Genomic DNA, 13,961 nt, shown 5'->3' on the forward strand with positions numbered 1-13,961 from the left:
GTCATCATATAATTGTGCCATGGCATCCAGGAACATGGAGACTGAATTAAGCACTGGGCTCTTCTGCTCTAATAAATGGTGAGCCCAAGACTGGGGGTCTTCTGAAAGTAGAGATATAATAAACCCCACCTTCACGGACTCCAGGGAGAAAGTCCTGGGTTGGAGGGCAAAATATAACTGGCAGGCATTCTGGAACTCTGGGTTCTGGAGCTGGCATAACCACCGAAGAGGCAAATGCGTGGTGTTCTTGGGCTGAAGCAGAGGGTGCAGCAGGTGGATTCTGGACGACTGGTGCAGCAGATACCGCAAGGATCTGTAGACGACCCTCTAATTGAAAGTATCCATCTTGCAGATTCTTCACTGCTTGGGTAAGGCCGTGACCTGCTGGCACAGAGCCTCTAGCGGGGAAGCACCTCTTTCAGCCTCAGACATAATGGCTGGATTATGCTGTCACGAACCTGGTTGGAGGCTGAGGTGACGAGAGGGCTCCCATTGAGGCTGAGTGCAGAGTACCCCTGGAGATGGTGACAGAGGGTACTGTGCCCAAAGGTGCACGGGTTGCCTGCAGGTGTAGCTGTTTCAGGAATCGGATCTGCAGTAGTCACTTGGATCACTGGAAGTGCAGGCAGGTTAGTGCAATCAAGTTCAGAAGCCAGGCCGAGGGACATACACAGGTAGTCAATCAGGAAGCAGAGGCAGATAGAATAGTCGGGGTCAAGCCAATGTCAAACACTGAAGACAATCAGGAGCAGGCAGGGAGAAGTCCGTAAGGCAAGTCGGGTTCAGAGCAGGAGAAAGCCAGAGCAGGTCAAGGATAGCCGGGTCGGTAATGGGTAATCAATCAAGTAGGAGTTTCAAGGCACAAGGAAATCAGGTACTAGCTGAAGATAATCCAGCAATGAATGGCAGCCAGTGCTGAGTTTATATAGGAAGTGGATGTTGATAATTAGCACTAATTAGGACGTCCCACGTGGCCATTTTGGAAATTGGCATATCTGCCATTTCCTGACAGTCCCGTGCGGCCATTTTGGAAATTGGCATATCTGCCATTCTTGATCAAGTTCTTCCCTGACATGCAGCATTGGGAATATGTTATATGTTCCACCCTAAAAATGGGTGGAACATGTAACATGTTCCCATAGGTGAACTTATCCTTTAATTGTTTTTTTAGTGGATACATTACTGTATTCATTGGTTGTTTTCATTTATACCTGTGTAACTTTGCTTTAAATGATTCATCTGGTAAAATTCCATGGCTTCGAGCTTGAGGTATTGGCTGAAGAAAAGGACCTGGCTATACGTGAACAACCCCTTTACCACTTCAATACAGGGCACTTTCATCCCCTTCCTGCCTATGCCAATTTTCAGTAACTAAGAACCCCCAACCAGGGTATATTGAAATATAGAATTGTAGTACTATGTATAATGTATAACTACTTATAATATGAGTATATTGATTTCTTTCTGTTTTCTTTGTATAGAAACCTTTTGTATATCGGTACTGAGCTCCTGAAGAAGCGCCAAATTGGCGCAAAACATGTCGGGCTGATTGTACATAAAACATCGGACATGCCCCTGCGGTGTTGTTTGTCTATCCCTGCTGTAATATAAGGAATTCCCTGGTTGGGGGTTCTTAGTTACTATAATATTGCTGGGCAAATTATATCCAACACTGAGGACGGCTGTCCACTTTGGAATTATTAATCTGTATTACATCTTCTCACTATTGTGGAATGTTTTTTTAAAGGAATTGTAATAAAGATATTTTTAGACACTTGTAGTCTGTTGTAAAATTATGGTGTGCCAGTAAAGTCCATCTTCTTATGCAACCCCTTACAAATTGATATAGTATGAAGCACAGAGTTACAAATTAGTGTAAGACAAGTGATTGTTGGTGGCTAACATAAAAAACTGCTAAAACTCAATAACTGAGTAGCTGAGCAACAAATCACTAAAAAAGATAAGCCAGTTAGTTGAATAATCCACCATTATTGACTAATGTAAATGTATAATGAATATGTAAAATGCTGTGTTAATTGGCGGCGCTATACAAGTACCTGTAATAAATAAATAAATTAATAGCTAACCTTAAACCCTCGTTCAATGCTTCAGGCAGAATCATAGTTGGGGTTTACACTACTTTAGGCACTTGTGAATGGTAATACTTTTTGTATTTTCTGAACTCTGAATTCTACTTTTTGCCCCACAACATGTCCAAAATATTCCCCTTTCTATGACACTACAACGCTTATAATTAATTACTATTTTAATTAATAGTGCAACTCCCTCCTCATTGGATTATCTTTACGTAAGCTATCCTGTATTCAGTCCATCATGACTGCTGCCAGACTCATCTACCTTACCAACTGTTCAGTCTTGCTACCCCTCTCTGCCAGTCCCTTCACTGGTTTTTATTTTCCCAGCGAAAAAATGTCAAAATACTAAAAACCACAACTCTGCCCCCAGCTACATCACTAGCCTTGCCTCCAAATACCAACCAAACCATTCTCTTGGGTCCTCCTGCTCTCTAACTCCCTCGTCACTTCCTCTCATGTTCACCCCTAAGACTTCTCCAGAACCTCTCCCATCCTCTGGAACCCCTTATCCCATCTCTCCCACTATCTCCTACTCTATTCACCTTTAGGTGATCTTAAAAACCCATATCTTTATAGAAACCTATGCTGTTTCTAATAAAGCTCACTCATTCCCCACAGTTATGACCCTTTGTATCACTTGGCACTTCCTCTTAGACTGTAAGCTCTAATGAGCAGGGCCCTCTGATTCCTCTTGTATTGAATTATATTGTAACTGTACTGTCTGCCTTCATTTTGTAAAGTGCTGCTTAAACTGTTGGCACCTTAAAATCCTGTATAATAATAATAAAAGTATCAACTCTACTCTTATTGTCATAAACCCTCTTAAGTTTTGTTCATAAGGCACACACAAAAAGTGAAAGGTAAGAGAAGTGATCGCTTAGATCTGCCGCCAGCACACACTCAGAGCTTTCTATTATCCATATCTCAGTATCTGCACCATGGTTCCCAGTTCTGTTGTCATCAATGAGCTTTGCACTACAGTACACGTACCTCACGTGATTGTATCTATGCCACCCAATAAAATCTGCTTTCCAGCACGCACAGTTCATTCCTCATAAATGAGGCCACAATGTAGAAATGATTCCCAACAAATATTCATCTTTCCCCAGTGTCTATTCCACCAGCAAGATCTCTACTCAAGAGGTACCCATTACTTTCTGGTATCCATGTCACCATTGCCATTTACCCACCACCACCAGAACACATAGCTTTAGCCCTATTATCAATGTCACCAGTTGGATGTGCACTTTAGGGGCATATAGTTCACTCCCCAATTCTATACTTACCCTTCAGTATCCATTTCACCAATGAGATATGTATTTCAACATAAACAGTCCATTCCCCGGTGTTTCACCAGTGTGATATGCACCCCAGCACACACAGCTTGCTCCTCATTGTCCATGACACTGGTCCCTTCTGTTCCATGCAGCATTATTTTGGTTGCCCAGAGAAGCTTGAAGAAACACCCCCAGGGTTGGGTTTTTGATGCCCAAAAAGTGGACTGAACGATACTGTGCATCATTCAACTCAGAAAAAGGCAACTGGAACGACAAGTCTGTGGGGGACAGCGCTGGAGATAGAGCACTGCATTTTTTAAATCATTTTAAAGCCATATCGAACTTACACAATTTATTACTGTACTGTAGCTAGGCTTCATAGTAATACAATCATTTTTTTTTAAACTCTATATTCAGCCAGTAAGTTAAGCATCAATCTGAAAAGATAGTGCCTCTCTTTAGCACAAAGAAGTGACCCAGCTCTCCTGAGGAGTGGTCTGGCTCTCTAGATTGAATTAGCACAGGGTATTTTAGCTTAATTTAACTTATTTAATAGTTAAAAATTAAGTGTGAAAGAAGATCAGACTTCATTAGGGAGTTAACATCTGCAGGATAATGCATTTTTTTTAGCTTTAAAGTTGATCTCCAGTTTTTAGTGAAGTTTAAATAGTTTTTTTAGGCTGTCCTCCTGATTTTAGTTTTAGTATCCAGTAGGGATGGGCTGTGATTTTGAGTTGAACGTAAGTTCGACTTGAACAGCAACTGTTCGTGTGTTTGCTGAACACACAAACAAATGAGGCGCTCGGTGGGAAGTTTGCCCACTGATGAGCTCCCCATAATGCACTGCACTTTTGCAGTGCATTGATTGCTGATGATTGGCCAAAGCATGCACCTGACCTGTACGTTTTGGCCAATCACAGCACATTGTACTGTCAGAGCCATGATTGGCCAAAGGCCAATCATGACTTGGGGGCTAAGTTTATGCCTCACACTTTATAAAGCTGCTGCTTACACGGCAGCCGTGTATAGTGTGTGACAACAGAGATTAGGCAGGTAGTTTGTGCATAGTGTGTTCAGTCAGTTTAGTGCAGTCAGTGTAGTGTACAGGCATACCCCACTTTTAACCACTTGCCGACCAGTCACGTTGACTGTACTGCGGCAAAGTGGCTCGTTCCCGTCCAGCGATGTAGACCTACGTCGCTGGAATCCTCCCCTTGTGGGCGGCGCGAGCGCGCCGCCGGAGGCTCGCTCCCGCTGTATTCAGTTACAGCGGGAGTCGGGCCAGGGGAGGAGTCTGGAGATCCGCCCGCTTGTGTAAATTGCTGTAGTAATGTCACTGGTACCCCCAAAAGTGTCAAAAATGTCAGTCAAGGGTCCAATCTGTCCGCCGCAATGTCGCAGTCCCGCAAAAAAAAAACGCCGCCATTACTCGTTAAAAAAAAAAACACCAAAAATGACAGAAATCTTTCCCTTAGTTAGTAAACGCAATAACTTTTGCGCAAACCAATCAAAATACGCTTATTGTGATTTTTGTTTTACCAAACTGGTAGCAGAAAACAAATTGGTCAAAAATTTAAAAAGATTTAGATTTTTACATTTTTTGGGGGGGAATTTCATATAAAATAATGTGAAAAATATTGTTATTTTTTCAAAATTCACACGTTTTTTTGTTTATAGCGCAAAAAGTAAAAATAGCACAGGTGATTAAATACCACCAAAAGAAATCTCTGTTTGTGGGACGTAGCTCTTTACCATGTGGTCAGCCGTGTCCAATCACGGCTGGTCACATAGTAAATAGGAACAGCCGTTGATCGGCTTTCCTTAGTTCGTGCCTGACTGGCAAGAGTAAAGGAGCGCCGATCGGCGGCTCCCCTGACAGGGGGGGGGAGGGGGTCGGCACTGGTAATCAGATCATTGATTTTTTTTTTTTTTTAATATGTTTTTTATTGAGTTTTATACAGATTATACAAGCATGAAAAAAAAGAAAAGAAAAAGGGGGGTCTCCCCAGATTATATACAGTTAGGCAGTCCCTGCTCGTCATAACTAGAACCAATGCAGAAAACATACGGTTTAATATACCTACAGAAATCAATATTTCTGGGATTGTTAAGCATTTTAGTCCATTTGTTTAAGCGGGGCTCTCCACTAAAGAGAGGAGAGAAAGAAAAGAGAGGAGAAAGATGGAAAAAAGAAAACTGGGGAGGGGAAAAAAAAAAAAAAAAAAAAAAAAAAAAAAAAAAAAAAAAAAAAAGGAAGGGGGTCCCTTGGTGTTTCACCAGTCTTGACGTTCTAACCTAGAGAGGCCTCAGCCATATATGAAGCGTATATGTTAGTGTGGGTAAATGTTAACCAACATGACCAAATCTTACGTGCCAGAGATGCCTGACCACGAAGATCCAATGTCATGTCTTCCAGGTAGTAAGTACGGTCGACTGCCCGCAACCATTGAGGTATCGAGGGGACTGTAGACTGTTTCCAATATTTAATATGGTAATCAATGATCCAATCAGATCATTGATTACCAGTGCAGACCCTCGGGGGGGGGGGGTGCCACTAGAACCACCAGGGATGCCTGGTGAAGATTTTTCTAATTTTTCTCACTAGAATAGAGGCTAGAACCCCTGTCAGTTTTTAATTGCTGTCTGTTTCTACGTTGTAGATATTCCTACACTTCCTGTCTGGTAAAATTATGGAGCCTCTTCACACTTGTGCAAATTTGTGTGATATGTTTTCCAAGGTAATGCATGGCAATGCATGCTTTTATTCATGTTGAAATGCACTCTATGTTGCATGTCAAAATGTCTCGTAAGGCACAATAATGACATGCACTGATGTGCGTTACGATGTGCTGACATGCATTTCCATTGCTTTCAAAAGGAAATACAACAGACAAAAACACACACTTGTGAATGGGCCTTAAGCAGATAAATAGTCTGGCGAGCACTTTAGGAGAATGGCCAGGATATGGTTCAGTATCCCTAGAGCTACCGCTTAGCATAAGCAATAGATGGAGGTTTCTGGGTAGCAGCTGTCAAGGGACAGTCTTTAAGCCTCATACACACGATCAGATTATTGAACGATCTTTCATCCACTTTTTGTTGCATGCTAGTCTCATATGGAAAGTGAAGAGGTTACTTTCATACGAAAATTCCCGTATGACAGACTTCAACTTCAGAAGTGATGTTATGTGTTGAATTATTTTGTAAGTATTCTTTCGTTTCTGAGCATGCCTAGTCTTGCTCTTATGATTTTTTTTGGACGAAAACTGTACTAATTAAACGAAAATCGGACGTTGTGTTGACGTATAATTAAAATTTTATAGCCTGCACATCCAGTTTTTTTCGTCCGAAAATTCGACGGCTGTCGAAAGCAGTATACTAACAATCTGAAAATCGGCAGATTGTTCGTCAGATGAAATTTTACTTCCGATTTCCATGTGTACGGGCCTTTAGTCCTAACTTTATAGCTGGCTAGTGTTGGGGCCCAGTTGTACCACTGGTGAGTGTGAGAATAGTCCTAGTCGAGCCTGCAGGCAGAAAAGAGGCTACTAGATGTCTCTATGGTAAGTTCCTAATGGACTCAGTCTCTTTAGCAGCAGAGAGAGAGAACCCTGTCCTTATGGACCTTGCGCTGGTGGGCAGTCATGTTGGAACAGTAAGGGGCCATCCCCAAACTGTTCACACAAAGTTGGGAGCATTATATTGTCCAAAATGTCTTGGTAATATTGTGATATAGTGTATATGTGGTGCAAGACATCACATGTGATTGGGATAGTTATTGCACAACATTAGCATTTAAATCACATGTGATGTCTGTGTAGTGTATTTTAAGCCATTCATTTGTATGGCTCCAATCACAGAAATCCGCACACAAAAGGTGCAGGACCCCTTTATTTTGCACTTGACCGAGCGGCATTAGCGCCGAAAGAGCCGTACCAAGAGCACGTGTCCTGCTCGCTCCCAGCACACTGACCGGCAGCTCACAAAAAGCTCCCGATCCTTACATAAGATCGGGAGTTTTCCAATCAAGTGACCACTGTGACAGCCAATCACAGCAGTGACAAGCCCTGACTCGCCTCCCAGAATTCACAACCCCTTAAAGCGCTGGCCAAACGGGTAACGTTAATACTCCATGCAGTTCGCATGAATGCTCTGTGATTTATTGGAGGATTCGCTGTGTTTTCTGCACCGCATAGACACTATATTGACAAAAATATTAAGATGCCTGCCTTTACACTCACGTGAACTTTAATGGCATCCAAGTATTAGTCCCTAGGGTTCAATATCGAGTTGGCCCACCCTTTGCAGCTATAACTCTTCTAGGAAGCCTGTCCACAAGGTTTAGGAGTGTGTCTATGGGGATGTTTGACCATTCTTCCAAAAGTGCGTTTGTGAGATCAGGCACTGATATTGGACAAGAAGGCCTTGCTCACAGTCTCCGCTCTAATTCATCCTAAGGGTGTTCTATCGGGTTGAGGTCAGGACTCATTCATCCATGTCTTTATGACCTTGCTTTGTGCACTGGTGCGCAGTCATGTTGAAACAGGAAGGGGCCATCCCTAAACTGTTCCCATAAAAGTTGGAGCATGAAAGTGTCCAAAATGTCTTGGTAATATAGTGTTTAATGGTGCAAGACATCACATGTGATTTAGATAGTTATTGCACAGAATTTCTATTCAAATCACATGTGATGTCTGTGTAGTGTAATTTAAGCCATTCATTTGTATGGCTCAAATCACACCAAATCCGCACAAGAAAGGTGCAGGACCCTTAAATGTTCCCATAAAAGTTGGGAGCATAACATTGTCCAAAATGTTTTGGTATGCTGATGCCTTAAGAGTTCCCTTCACTGGAACTAAGGGGCCAAGCCCAACCTCTGAAAAACAACCCCACACCATAATCCCCCCTCCACCAAATGATTTGGACCAGTGCACAAAGCAAGGTCCATAAAGACATGGATGAGCCAGTTTGGGTTGGAGGAACTTGACTGGCTTGCAAGAGTCCTGACCTCAACCTAATCAAAGACCTTTGGGATGAATTAGATGCGCAGACTGTAAAGTCAGGCCTTCTATCCAACATCAGTGCCTGAGCCTGACCTCACAAATGCGCTGCTGGAAGAATGGTCAAACGTTCCCATAGACACACTCCTAAACCTTGTGGACAGCCTTCCCAGAAGAGTTGTACCTCACTACTCAACTCGATATTGAACCCTATGGACTAGGACTGGGATGTCATTAAAGTTCATGTGCGTGTAAAGGCAGATGTCCTAATACATTTGACAATATTGTGTATGTGAACCGAGCCTTAAAGCGGTTGTATCCTCAAAAAAAAAAAAAAAAAAAAAAACCAAACCCTGCAGGGCAAAGACATAATGAGCTAGTATGCGTCGCATACTAGCTCATTATAAAATACTTCAATTAGAACAAAGCCCGGAAACGGTCGCCCGGACACCGCTGAGGCAGCTGACATTCTCCCTCGGCCTCTCTTCCGGGTTCGGCGGCTCCGGCGCTGTGAGTGGCCGTAGCCGGGATGACAGTTCACTTTCCGGCAAGGAGCTCTGAAGGTCCGCCGGATCTTCAGAGCGCATGCGCCGCTGCTGTCAGCGGCTGCATGCAGGGTGAAAATCTACTAAACCCCGCAGGTTTAGGAGATAATAATTTTACCTACAGGTAAGGCTTATTATAGGCTTATCTGTAGGTAAAAGTTAAAAAGCGGAGAATACTACCACTTAAGTAAAGCCCTGTACACACGTACCGAATGTCGGCCGAACGATCGGTCGTCTTTTGTCCGGTGCTGTCCTGTCGGCTGAAAAGTGCTAAAGACTGCACACGAATTTTGTCGGCCAACAACAGCCGACTGCAGAAGTGATGTCATGTGATGGTTAACTTTCCATGTGTTTTTTCTTTTCTGAGCATGCCCAGTCTTGCTAATCTGCTGTTTGTCGGCCGAATTCTGTATTGACTGGCGAACAATCGGCCGTTCTGGTGACGGCCAACAAAAATTTTAAAGTCTGCACCCCAGATTCTGTTTGGCTGAAAATTCGCTGTCAGTTGTCGGAAGCATCATACCAACAAGCCGACAATCGGCAGATCGTTCGGCGGCCGAATATTTACGGCCGACAATCGCTACGTGTGTACGGGGCTTTAGAGGACAATTACCTGTCTAGGGATTCAGTGCGGATTCTTGGCAAGTCTTCAGGTCCCTAATCCCGCCATGTCTAGTGTGCGAAAACGGCTGTAAATTGCTTCACAGCAGGTTTCCCACTGAGCATGCACTTTATGAAGGGTGCCACAGCCTTCTAGGACCTGTGATGTGTCCCAAAACGATGCGGGCAAAGTGAGGGGGGGGGGGTCCAAACTTTTGTTGGGATCCTGGAGAGCGGGTACCTATCAAAACTAAGTACCTGTCCCCCCAAAAGGAAATAAGTACAAAAAAGTTAGGGAGGAGGCAGAAAAGCAGAACTTTTCCTTTCGGGTGAAGTCTCTACTTATATGAAATCTCTGTGTGAATGAGGTAAAGGCCTTCTGTGGTGTGCTGTGTGAGGTGTTGCCCATGGCAACCGTTATATAGGAGGCTTTCTGTGAGGTGCACTGGTGCTTTCTATGTCATGACACAGTCAGTGGCCTCCACTATTTCTATGTGTAGCAGAGCTGAGAGCACACACAGCCGAGAGCACACAGAGCTGGAGGCCATGACTGAGCCACGACAATGGGCGGGAAAGGGGGTGTGTACGGGGAGGGGGAACTGAGAGAGACGTGGGACTGAGGGAAAGAGACTTGTGTTGAATGAGAACTAGCTGGAGAGGCGGTGGGCTGCAGACATTCCAGGAGCCGCAGAGGAGCGGAGAACATAGCTGAAGACATGCCGGGCAACGGGATGGAGCCCCGGGCTCTGAAATACGAGCAGACTCTGGTGAGTGAGCGGGAGAATGCCATGACACCACTCAATGTATACAACTCCTATGTACTTTCTGTGTCCGGGGGACGTGCCTCCTCATCCACTCACCCACCGGGGGGTTTCTGGAAACCTCCCTCATCTCTGGAGCCCTGTACCTGTCCTGTGCCTGAGACACTTCACAAGTTCTTGTCACCTCAGCACTGTGTCCACCATAAGCTGAGTCTGACCATGACCCAGCTCTGTGTGTGTCTGATAGGAAGGAGCTGGGCTCTGTGGAAGGATGACAGGACTTCACTGTCAATGTCACTGTGATAGGAGATGGATAGCAATATATCCTTAGAACTACAATAGAATGAACACTTTAATGCTTGTTTGACTTTTTTTTTTTTTTTAGTGGCTAACGATGGTCCCCCCCTCCCCCCCCCCCCCCAGCACCTTTTTTTTCTTTTAGCTCTATTTATTATTTTCATTCATTTGATCGATGTGAAATGTAATATTTATTAGTATTGTCTCTTTTTTTTTTTTCTGATGTGCTATTTAGCATCCGTTACTTTTTTTTATCTGATCAATGTGTGATTTGATCACAATGATTGAGTCCGCATACAATAGGATAGCTGTAACTGCTTTTCTAAAAGGTTCAGACGCCGTCAAACTTAGTTGATCGACCAGGGTGGAATGTTATCGATTGTTTTTGCATTGATGCAAAGGCCCGAGATAAAATCGAATGATCAGATTATGGGATCACACGGTGGAAAAAGATGATTGTATTTGTAATGGTGATCGATTTTTAACAGCCGATACCGATATTTTGGTCATCAGATATTGGTATCTGCCGATATTTCCGGACATTATTTTTTTTTAAATGTCTACAGGTACTGTGGTGGAGGGATCTGGGGGTCTAAAAGACCCCAAACCCCTCCTCTGCACTTAAAGCATTCAAAACGCAAAGTTTGGCTGTTTTGAATGCTGTAAGATTTTGAATTCTGCGCCGCCAGTACCCGGAAGTGATGTCATGACATCACTTCTGGGTACTCTGCGGCGCCGAATTCAAAGAAATGGAGACTCGGTCAGACGGCAGTGGTACAGATGGAGACCCGGTCAGATGGCGGCGGTGAAGGTAGGATGCCCGGGTCTCCCGGTGGAACAGGAGACTCGGGCGAGCCGTGGGAGGGGGGCGTCCCCTCCCACTCCTTGGAATGACAGCCGAGCGGCTTCTCAGCCGCATTGCTTGTCATTACAAGACAGCCGACCGTCGGCTATGGACACCGGTACCGGGGTGATGCCTCTAGCTGCAGGCATCACCCCGGTACATGCACTCAAAAGGCTGATTCTGATGTATCGGGGAAAGTGCATATCGGCCCTCAATATATATGCTTTGCGGATAATCAGTCGATCCCTAATTTTTAAGTTACTCATATCGATTTTGAAATCCATTTCCCTGTGTGTGGCATAGCAATCTAAAGGGTTATCTAGTATAGATCAATTTATTCTTATCAGAAGAGATCATGCGGAAAAGAAATCGATCATTTTTTGAAGCGAGAATGGCCACCATACTACTTGAACTAAAACGTTTGTACTTCTACTTGTGTTAAGGCGGCCATACATGGCTCGAAATTTGGCCGATTTAGTAGGGACTGGCCCAATTTTAATTTATGTAAGGGCGGGCTGGTTGTACTGGAGTGGATCCATCGCTCAACCTCTGTACAACCAGCCTGTCTGATTTTTTTTTTTTTTTCATGTGATTGCCTGTGGCAATAATCAATCGATTAATCAACTTCTATACAACCAGCCAGCCAGGTTTTTCCAGAAAAATCTGTGCAGCCAGCTATTCCTGACCACACAGATCAGTATGTTCTGATGGCGGGGAAGGCTCCTCACTATCACAACACTATAGCACAGCTGGAGCGGGTACGTTTTTTTTTTCTTTTTTCGTTCAACCCGCTGATTGTACTGGAGTCGATTCATCGAGCAACCTCGGTACAACCAGCCAGTCTGATATGTATATTATTTATATGTATGTATGTGTGTGTGTATATGTATGTATGTATGTATATATATATATATATATATATATATATATATATATATATATATATATATATATGTGTGTGTATATATTTTTTTTTTTTTCTGCATGCGATAACTGCCAGCGCCAATAATCAAAAGATCAATCAACTTTTGTAACCAGCCAGCCAGGTTTTTCCGTAATAATTAGTACAGCCAGCTATTCCCGGCCACATTGTTCAGTGTGTTCTGATGGCGGGGAAGGCTCCTCACCATCACAACACTATAGCACAGCTGGAGCGGGTATATTTTCTGTTTTTTTTCGTTCAACCCGCTGGTTGTACTGGAGTCGTTTCATCGAGCAACCTTGGTACAACCAGCCTGTCTGATTTTTTATTTATTTATTTATTTTTTTTTGCGTGCAATAACTGCAAGCTGCCACACATTGATCGATTGACCAAGTTCTGTACAACCAGCCAGCTAGGTTTTTTAGGATCAGTGTTGCTGGCTATTCCTGACCACACAGATCCGTGTGTTCTGATGCCGGGGAAGGCTCCCCACTATCACAACACTATAACAGAGTGAGAGCAGGTCTTTTTTTTTTTTTTTTTTTTCCCCTCATTTTAACACGCTGATTAAATGAAATAAAAAAAAATATATATATGTATGGTCAGCCTTATTCTGCTTAAACGCTCCAAGTTTTGGTCGATTTCATGTTCAATGCCATGATAAAACCAGGGCCAAAATAAAACCAGAGCTGGGCAAAGTTGGCGTAAACATTGGATCACCATTGTCACAAAACTGTGAGGTGATTTAGCATTTGCAGCGCCACTTGTTTGATGTTATGGCTGTATTTATAGGTTCTGCGCCAAATTTCCTAAAGGCATTTGACCATTTTCTTTTTATTTGTAATATATGTGACAATTGGAGGAATTCTGCAATTTTATTTTCTATGGCTGTGACCTAAAACGCCTCCATCAGAATACAGTAGGTCAGCAGAAGAGATCCCTGAAAATAGTTGCATTGATGCGTCGATCTGTCAGTTCAGAAAAAACTGACCATGTATACCCAGCTTAAGGGAGGGTATATCATCTTTGAAAGATTGACCTTCTCCGTTTGCCGTAGTGACCATTATTAGTGAGGCAGAAAGTAATGGAGCACCAAAATGTATGATTGTCACCAAAACAAGTGCTGAAGGGAAATCTTCCAATAGGGATGTTGGTTTCTATGACAACTGTCAAGGAGATTAAGAAGATTTCCTCTCCCTTCCTGTTGTATGTTCATGAGGTTCAGTGAAGGGAAATCACCCAATGGCACACAGCCAGGGAAAATAAACTTCACAGCAGTTTTAACCATTTTTAACTGTCAAAAACTTAAAAAAAAAAAGAAAAATAAACACTTCAAGGACCCATTTACACCCTTGTGGTGCATTAATGCCAAGCATTATTTTAACCATTAAAATGCATTCCGTTAAGGTAGCTCATTCGTTTGAATGGGCTGCCAAGGCACCAGCACAGACAGTAGAAATGCACTTGTTCTATTTTTACAACAGTGCATTACTGTGTGTTTATTTAGTGTTTGAGTGCCTTCAAAATTAGTGACACTGCAAACACACTAAAGCCGGCCATAGATGAAGCGATTTTCTTTCCTAGAAAGAAAATTGCTTGATTTCCCCCATCAACAAAAA

The 13,961-nt window shown here is 43.2% G+C and overlaps 1 protein-coding gene across 2 annotated transcripts in view; it reads left to right on the forward strand.

The window, feature by feature from the left end:
- Nucleotides 1–10,142: 10,142 nt before the first annotated feature.
- The window catches only part of CLCN2 (chloride voltage-gated channel 2), a 684,072-nt gene continuing 680,253 nt past the window's right edge, over nucleotides 10,143–13,961 (forward strand). For both annotated transcript variants that reach the window (XM_082249904.1, XM_082249905.1), the window contains exon 1: nucleotides 10,143–10,285. In XM_082249904.1, coding sequence (XP_082106030.1) covers nucleotides 10,235–10,285 — 51 coding nt within the window. In that variant the 5' untranslated portion in view covers nucleotides 10,143–10,234. The remainder of the gene's footprint in view (nucleotides 10,286–13,961) is intronic.

This window comes from Pelophylax lessonae, assembly GCF_965119305.1.
Source record: "Pelophylax lessonae genome assembly, chromosome: 3".
Classification (NCBI taxonomy): Eukaryota; Metazoa; Chordata; class Amphibia; order Anura; family Ranidae; genus Pelophylax; species Pelophylax lessonae.